The sequence below is a fragment of the Kryptolebias marmoratus genome, linkage group LG21 (genome assembly GCF_001649575.2).
Source record: "Kryptolebias marmoratus isolate JLee-2015 linkage group LG21, ASM164957v2, whole genome shotgun sequence".
Classification (NCBI taxonomy): domain Eukaryota; kingdom Metazoa; phylum Chordata; class Actinopteri; order Cyprinodontiformes; family Rivulidae; genus Kryptolebias; species Kryptolebias marmoratus.
The window spans coordinates 4,585,763-4,594,818 of record NC_051450.1 but is presented as its reverse complement, the minus strand read 5'-3'; the positions used below and the strand labels follow the sequence as shown (position 1 = coordinate 4,594,818).

General features: G+C 40.2%; 1 protein-coding gene across 5 annotated transcripts in view; it reads right to left on the bottom strand.

Annotated features, from left to right (window-relative positions):
* The window catches only part of arhgap12b (Rho GTPase activating protein 12b), an 88,145-nt gene that overhangs the window by 75,421 nt on the left and 3,668 nt on the right, over positions 1–9,056 (bottom strand). For all 5 annotated transcript variants that reach the window (XM_025010638.2, XM_017436488.3, XM_017436483.3 and 2 more), the window contains exon 2: positions 5,529–6,279. In XM_025010638.2, coding sequence (XP_024866406.1) covers positions 5,529–6,206 — 678 coding nt within the window. In that variant the 5' untranslated portion in view covers positions 6,207–6,279. The remainder of the gene's footprint in view (positions 1–5,528; positions 6,280–9,056) is intronic.

Genomic DNA, 9,056 nt, shown 5'->3' with positions numbered 1-9,056 from the left:
ACTCTGCTATTAGACTGTTTTCTCATCTGACGCCAACACAACAAACCTCTTCTATCACTTAAAGAAGAACCACGAAAAAGAATATTTAACAATCCAAAAAGTGCAAACAAACAAGTTGTAAAAGAGCCGGGAAAGTTGTGAAAAGGAAAACTATAGTCGGCCGAAGATAATGGAGTCTGTTGTCATTTGATACTGTTACGTTGTAACAGGTAAATATATATTGCTGCACTAAAATGCAGCAGATCTCATTTGTGAAAGTTCAGTTAAATGTCACTTCGAAATAAAGCTTGAAAAAAGTAAGAAATTAGATTATTTTTTCATATTGTTCAGAGAATAACTGACAACGTACGTAATTGGGGTATATCGTGATATATATCGTTATCGTTATATAAAATTATCTATATTGTGATATAGGATTTTTTCCATATAACCCAGCACTATCCCTAGGTAAAACTAATCTCGTGCAAATAGGGCTTCAGTCAGTGAATTTGTCTGCAAACGTCTGTCCAAGTCTTGTCAAGTGGTCACAATACTTGGAAACATTTAAAACACTACCGGCACCATCTTTGACACAGAGGGAAAGTGCTGAAAGCTTTTGTTTCACACTTGCTGAATGTACAATCACAACACCTTGACAGCACTGATTATATCAGATATGTTTCATCTCTTTCTTGTAATAGGAGATTCAAATGGTTAATTTTCTCAGTTACATGTGTCAAGAAAGCTAAAGAGATAAAACTGAATCTGTGAAAGCTTGGCATTCTGGGGAATTTTAGAGAAAAATAAGTCCGACAGCAGTGAGAGGCACACTGGGTGAATGAGAATAAACATAAATTGGATTTGATGTATGATTTGTATATGTACCAAAAAGAATTGCATATTTTTGAAAAAATATGTTAAAAGCATACACAGCTCAAAAGTTGGTATGACTTCATCAACTGTCATACTTATATTGAGATGGTGTAAAACTTGTACAACATAAAATAGGATAGAAGAGGATAGTAAAAAGGGTGTTTCAGTGATTAGGCATTAGTACTCTTAATAAGAGTATGCACTTTCAAAAAGGTCAGCTTATTTGAATATTAAGGAAAAAGTTTGACTCTAATCACAAATAATTCATTAAAAAATTTAACTTGTTTTTATTTTGTTTTGTTCTTCTTTTTGTCAATAAGCATTTAAAACAATGGTTTCTGTGCATTAGACTGAGGAACTTCTCAGGAGCTTTAGGATGAATAGACAACTGTCTGATAGCTGAACAGTACGTTCATTCTGCTTCACGTGGGAGAAAACTCACGTCACTTGGCTATAATGACCCAATTCACCACACAAAAATAGCAGCATTAAACCATCAAACATTCCTTGAAACAAAGCACTTTCAAAGGAACCCCCACACAGCAGTATATTTCATTACACTGCTGGAGCCCTGATATACAGTCTTTGCTCAGTTGCACATGTCAGCAAACACACAACTCAGAGGCAGGCCACAGTTCATTCAGTGTTTCATTCGAAACAAGAATGGCCAATCATGTTTACACATTCATGCCCTGCAGCTTTAATGTGACCTGTAACATTGCTTTTTTTTTATTTGTTCATTTTGCTTTGTGGCGGGCTGCAACTAATCTCTGGAATCACCCAAACATGAAAACCATACCCATCTGATCTCTGAAACCCCATAAGAGGCTCTAAGGAGCTTGGTCAGGGTTTGGGACCTTTTTATGATTCGTCCAAGTTTCACGCCCCCCCGCACCGTCAACACCCCCTCTGCAGCTCCTCCCGTTTAGGCACTGCCAACAAATGAAAAGACCACATAGCATGCAGACAGAGGAAACACTGGCCTCAACTCAGCTGTTTCTGTCTCACACACTGCTGTTTGCATACTCCATGAGAAGTCAGGAAATCGGCTCATTCATGTGGCTGCTTGTTGAAAACTGCATCATTTTGTTGTCACAGCAGCTTCGTCCATCGCTTCACGACACAAGGCCCTGGACGAACTTTTTCGCACAGGGGTTTGCGCCAAGTATTGCCTGATTGGTCAAAAGTTGTTGTGGGCTTTAATGGAGTCATTTTGCTCCACTTTACAACTGTTATAATTTATATGGGCCATATAAAATGCATTACCTACTGAGCATGATGCAGTCACTAGAATTAAATAAAAACACTGATTCCACAAGTTTTCCCTCAATTTTTATGTAATTAAGTTTTTTGAGTGACTTGGATTTGAATTGTCCTATTGGCAGAGCGCCCTGTGACTTCAGCCTGTAGAGAAGGAGGAGGAGAGGGTGAGCCTAATAACTGAGCTTGTTTCAAAATGATGGCACTGTGAGAAGAAGAAACCAAGCAGCTTGGCATGTTCAAAAGGCAGAGAATGAACAATCAAGTTCTGACCCTACAAGTGTATCATAAAAAATGTAAATTACAGACTCAGCCCACATAAAATTTAACATACAAAAAATGGGACATGGAGGAGGGTAAATTACGTTCTGGAGTGCTTTGCTGTATCTGGCACAGGGTGTACTGAATCTGTTCAGGATACAATGAAATCTGAAGACTATCAAAGAACTCTGGAGTGAAATGTGCTGCCGACTAGGCCTGTCACGATAACAAATTATGCTGGGTGATGAATTGTCTCAGATATTATTGCAATAAATGATAATATAGTTTGGAGGCCGTTTTAAATTAATGTAATGATAATAACATGATAGTGCAAGTACATCCTCTCAAAGATTAATAAACTTTACTTTCTAAAGAACACTTAACACTGAAACTGGAACACAAAATAAACAAAACAACCAAAAACAGAAATAAAATGGACTCTCAGCCTCTGTTTCTGTTAACAAAAAATGCACTTGAATAAAAACTAAATACAAATCAATAAATAAATGGAAATAAAACCTACATTCAACCAAAACAGTACGGGTTATTAGGTCTGTAAACTAAACTGCCCTTCAAAAAGTAAAAATCATTAGTTTTATATGGAGAAGACGGACAGAACTGACAGTTTTATAAACAAAAAGTACAAACTAACAAAGTCACACGGCGACAGAAGCAGGAACGTGACATACCGGCTCACAGAGGTTCAGCGGTTCTCCTCGGTCATTTGGTCTGAATCCTAAGTGGTCCCACACCGCTGCTGTTACTTCCAGCTTCAAACCAATTCCATTTCTATCAAACAGGGTTTCTTTAGCTTCCTAACTCCTCCCAGGGGCTAATGCTAAAGAGGTACAAGACGAGGCGCCTCGGCTGGCTACCTGACGCGATAGGCCACGCCTCCTTTACGCTAAGGACATGAGAAAGGGAGGGGTCATGTCCTCATGTCCTCCAGTGTCTTCAGTAGAAACTGAGAGACACGAAGGAACGATAACGCCGATAATTGAAAATGATCGACCTCATTTGAATTTATCGTGCGATTAACTGATTTATCGTTTATGGCGACAGGCCTACTGCCTGGTGTCAGAGAGCTTGGTTTCAGTCACAGGTCCTCTCGCAGAATAATGACCCAAAACACAGGAATGGCTTAAGAACAGAACATTGGAGTATTTTGAAGTGACCTTCTGAGCCCTGATCTACGCCCTGTTGAACATCTGTGGAAGGAGCTGAAACATGCAGTCTGGAGGTTAAAACCCTTCAAACTTCACTGTTTGCTCAAGAGGAGTGGGCCAAAATACCTGTCAACAGGTGCAGAAGTCTCAGACAGAGGTACAGAAATTGCATGATTGTAGTGATTGTTTCAAAAAGTTGTGCAACAAAATATTAAGGGTACCATTTTTTTTTGTTGTTTTTGTCAAGGCCATTTTCATTAGTTTGTTTTTTTAAAGAATTTCTGTTGAACCAAAATTTATATGAAATGACTAATTTTCATTGGTTGATTTTTTTTTTATTTGTTTTTTTTAATTACTTTCATCAGTTTCACATTATTCCCAATGGCTTTTGCTTTTTTCCTTCTTTAATGAGAGGGTACAAACAAACGTGTCTGTATCTGTATATAAGAAGAATGAATAAGCCAGGAAGGAGGTGCTAATAGCCACCTGGTCAACAAATCAATTCAATCAGATGTGAGCAGCTGGCATCTGAATGAAAACATGTTCAGTACAGATTCTTCAGACCAATCTATTAATACATTCATCCAGTGGGTTTGTTGAACGAATTGATATGAAGATTTCCTCCTGCTCTTTTCCTTTGAATTAGGGCCAGTTCTCTGCCCCGAAGAAACAACAGGAAGCAAGAATGGATGAAGACAAGTTGAAAGAGGGGTTTTTGTCCTGTTGTGGCATAACAGGCATACCATATAGAGAAGATGGCTGCCTACATGTGTCAGGACAGAGAGCTGGGTTTTCTAAAGCCTGGTAACATGTCAAACAGGACAAAGTAAGAAAATGCTACAAAAGGCACAAAGAAGAGAGAGGATTCCACCTGCTCCAGCAACAACAAACAGTGCTGAGTGTTTCTTACACTGCCAGTTTCATTTCCTTCCATACCAGGACAAAAAACTCAGAAAGAGCTGGTCATGCTGAAGTAAATTAAGTGAACTGTGCATTTATTTTAGCAAGCATGAAATAAACTCCAAAAAATGGTAAGGGCTAGTAGCAACAAAGAAAAAAACAACAACATTTTCCCCATGGTGGGGGACCACTGCTACACACGGATCCTCAGCAGAATGACCTAGTTTCTATTCATGCCGGCCTCTTTGTTCACTCCATGGTGAAGGAGGCTGCTGATGCAGCATGTGGAACAAAGAACACAAGACCCTGACCCTGCCTAGAAACAACTACAACATGAAACGGATCATACAGGCAGTACCATTTGGACCTCCACTGTCTTGAGTTAAACACATTTAGCTGCACTGGAAAAACAAAGGAAGATGAACCCCAACAAACAGCATGACGTCAGGAAGAGGCCTGACTACAACTACAGAGAATGGAAGAAAACTGAATTCATGTTTTCATTGGGAGCATTAGGAAGTCTTCATTTCTGCAGAAAGTAGACACGTTGCAGAAATAAGCTCTCTCAAAGCACCAGTCTTGGCTGTACAAAAAACACCTTACCCACTATTTCTGAAATGTAAACGTGACAATAAAAAGTATAAAAAAGCACTGAATGGAGTGGCTGTCTTGTGATTTTTTTTTATAAAGGTACCCAAAGATTCTTGTTAACAGAATCTTCCATTTATTGACCAAGCTATAAACACATGCATTACCCTTTAATGAGCCATCTGCAGTCCCTAGCCCTCAAAAAACTTAACAAGCCAGACAAAATATACTTCAAGACAAACAGGACAGTTTCAATTAACAAGCACTTATTAGCTTTATCCTTTATATCTGACAAATGTTGCACCAATTCAACTCTGTGGAGAGTACAATGTAATAATGGTCATAAAACAGGTCCCAGCAGAAAGGGAAGCACAGTATGTGCAACTTTACAAACTTAATCTTTGGCAAAGAGACATTTATGGTAATTATTCACTGAAATTGTCATAGAAAGCACAAAAGAAACTTATTTTAATCAAATTTTTAAGAGCAGCTTTTTCTTACCTGCATGTGCTCTGTTGAGCTGCTGCTCAACTCGTCCCCAGATTCAGAATCGTGTCGGCGCTTGATCGACTCCTCACCAGGTATCTCGCTAGGAGTGGAGCTCCTGTCTCCGTCTGGACTCTTGTTGTGGTTGTTTCCCACTTTAAGTAGAGGCAAATCATCTTGCGTTTGAGGCAACAATGAATTGTTGCTGTGGTGATGGTTATTGTTGTTGTGAAACAGTACCAGTTCTGCTACCAGCTTGCAGTGGTGAGGACTCCCCAAGTTCTGATTCGTGTCCTTTGAGAGTGCAGGTGGCGTGACCCGGTCAGAAGATGGTGAGGGGGTGGAAGAAGGTGATGGGCGACCAAAGCTGGACATTTCCGGGTGGGGTCTGTTGAAATTCTCATTAGACTCCTTGCATATATCCAAAACCGTGGGCTTGGCTCTCAAGGCGGGTTTCATGGGGGGCATAAGCGCCCGACGCACTTCCCTGACATATTGGGCTGGCACATAAAAGGCCTTTGACCCCTCCTCCTTCCTCACCTGCCACCAGTCCTCATTGGTCTTCTTCACCAACAAGTAGCACTCTCCCTGACGAATCGTCACCATCTTGTCTTTTGCCTTATATTCATAGTCGTACTCCACCTCAATGTACACTTGCCCTGGGGCAACAGGCAGCCCCTCTTTGTCTGCCATGACTGCTGGAAGACGTGCTGACACTTTGCTGCTCAGTGGCCAAGGCCTGGGGGTGTCCTCATGTCTGACGGCACTGCAGACACAGAAAAAGGTAGTTAGTGGAGCTTATTGGTTAATTAAATTTCACAAATTATAAGGCCACAAACAGTGACAGTAAAGTAAATACAAACCATTCGATCTAAGATTTTACAAATGAGACAAAAATAAAAGACGATCTCATCCTCAACATGTAAAATTACATAAGAATAATATAAGAGAAACATACATTATTCATATAGCAGCTTGACAAAAATAACTGTCATTTCAACCTTATGCAAGTGATTCAATGAAGAGATTATCTTTGTTATGATTTGATTTGATTTTAAGACTGAACTAACATACTACTTTGTGCCATTTCAGGCAGATTTGCTGCAGCACTTGCCATCAGTGTATTTAAGTTACATGAGTTACATGACAAGCTTTAATTGTCATACAGGTGGACTCACATTTAACACTAATACTTTACTATACAGAGAAGCTTATGATGATCCCAGTGACAGCAAGGTGTCCAGTTCATGTGGCTTCAAATCAAGCCTACATCATTAACCTTCCACCACTGTGCTTCACAGTATCATGAGGTATTTATGCTGGTATACTGCATTTTTTCATCCCCACACTGGTCTTGTCTGTCAAACGTAATGATACTAGAAGTCCTGTGGATCAGAAAGATGCTCCTCCAGTTTTTGAAAACCATAGATTATTTTTGTGTGAACTGTTTGCAAAACTGTATTCTAAGCTGTGCACATTATTTTGTTGCCCACCTCCACCCAGATCACACCCACCCTGGCCAGCTTGTTTTTACTTTGGCAGCCACCATCTCATTTATGATTTAATCTACCTGGGTGTACCTGTGAAATGAAGATAGTTAGATTTGGACCAGTTTTTTTAAAAAATTCAGTATTTTCGTCAACATAGTTAGATCTGAACATTTAGGGCTGAAGCCTCAAATGTTTTCTGTCAAAAAGAAATCTCCAATGTAGGTGTCGTAATGCAACTCTAGAATTTACAAAAACTAAGAGGAGAAGGGTCTAAGACACCCACAATGACTCTGAGACTATTTTGAGAGAGAATTTGTTGCACAAACTTTTGGAACATGTTCAAAATTCAAGTGGCAAGACTGCAAGCCTCGAAGAAATTGAGAAAATCTGTGAACATTTGAAAACATTTTGGAAACTCCCTTGCAAATGCCTGGTCTTCAACAGCTTCAGCCCGGTGAGATTATTATCTGCCCTTTAACTTCTTCTTTTACTGAGGTAATAACACTTTCTGATGACCAGTAAAATAATATATTTGATTGGTGGTGGCTGACTGCTACATAACCTCTTGGTTCATATGAAAGCATCTGCAAGATAATAAGGTTCTGACACTCTGTTTGCATTTTGGCTTTGTTACTTTTAAATAATATGATGCTTATCTAAAGTTGTGTTTACATGACCTGTTACAGACCAGATGGCTTTTTTAAAACTGTCTAATACTTTAAACCTTGTGCTTACTTTGTACCATGACTATAACTTCCAGCAAACTTTAAAAATGAACCTGAAACCCACTTAACCACAATCTCCTGTTTTGTGGTAAAACCCTCTCAGTCTGTCACACTCCACCCTATTATTCACCCTTACTACCACAACCACAAAGTGCTACGGCCTTGGCACACTCACATTACAACATGATCCACTGTCATATATGACTGGGGAGCCAAGTAAAGAGTGCTGCAGGGCAACAACTCCTCCTGATCATCAAAAAACCACAGAGTTTCCCCCAGTGTATTACAAGCCTGGTGGGCCGCCAGGCTAAGCTCCACTTGTTTATTATAAATACGTAATTTTTTATACACATTGTTTTCCACCCGCTCCCCCAAACCCACTACCTTTATCTACCTCACCGTGTGAGGGTAAGCACGCCAACGGTGACGCAATCACACGGTCCCCGCCCCTGCGCGAAGGTCCCGTACAGTGTCACATCATGCAGCTTTTGTAAATTGGGGCGGACCGCGTGCGCAGCACTCCATACAAAATGGACGATTTTGCTGCTCTAGCGGAGCTGGTTCGCCTGTATCAGCATTTCTATGATCCCTCTGTGAGAGATCACAAAGATAATCAAACGGTTCAGAACTCATGGAAGGAGATTACTGCTGCAGCCGATAAAAAGGAGAGTTTATAGAAATATTACTCCTATGATGGACGAATCACAACTAAAGCAAATAAATCACTGAAAGTCAAACTGAATGCTTTAAGTTTAAACATCCTCTCTGTATCACAGCCAGAAACACAACAGCTCTTCCTCCTGAATACCTGCAGCCATATTTGATGTGACAACATCTGCTCTTGTTTTTACCGTATTTCCACTGGTTACGTAGTGTACTGCCCCCTGTCTGTTTGGAGAATACTGCACCAACGTAAGCGCCAAGTATAAACGCCTCCACCGCACGCTCAGGTCTGCACGCTGGTTACGGAGCCCTGCAGGACTCTAATGAGCCCTGAGGCCGAGCCTCCTTCAGCTACCTGGAGTTAGCATGTTGTCAGAGCCACAGCAATAAACATCAAACGAGCGGGTTTAACCAAAAATGGTTAGTTGAGCTGAAATTCAGCTGGTGGCTTTACAAGACTGAATATGGTAAGAATGTTTTGTACTTAGTGAAAATATTATCCTTGTTTACGAGTAAAATTATGCTATTAAATTCAGCATTAGATGCTTTGTTTTGTTGTTCCATGTAGTGATCCAACATGCAGCCTGTGCCACAAAAAGCACAGTACAGTACAGCATCTGTCTGTTTGTCAGAGTTCTCTGTTGTTATTCATTGGCCTTGACGTG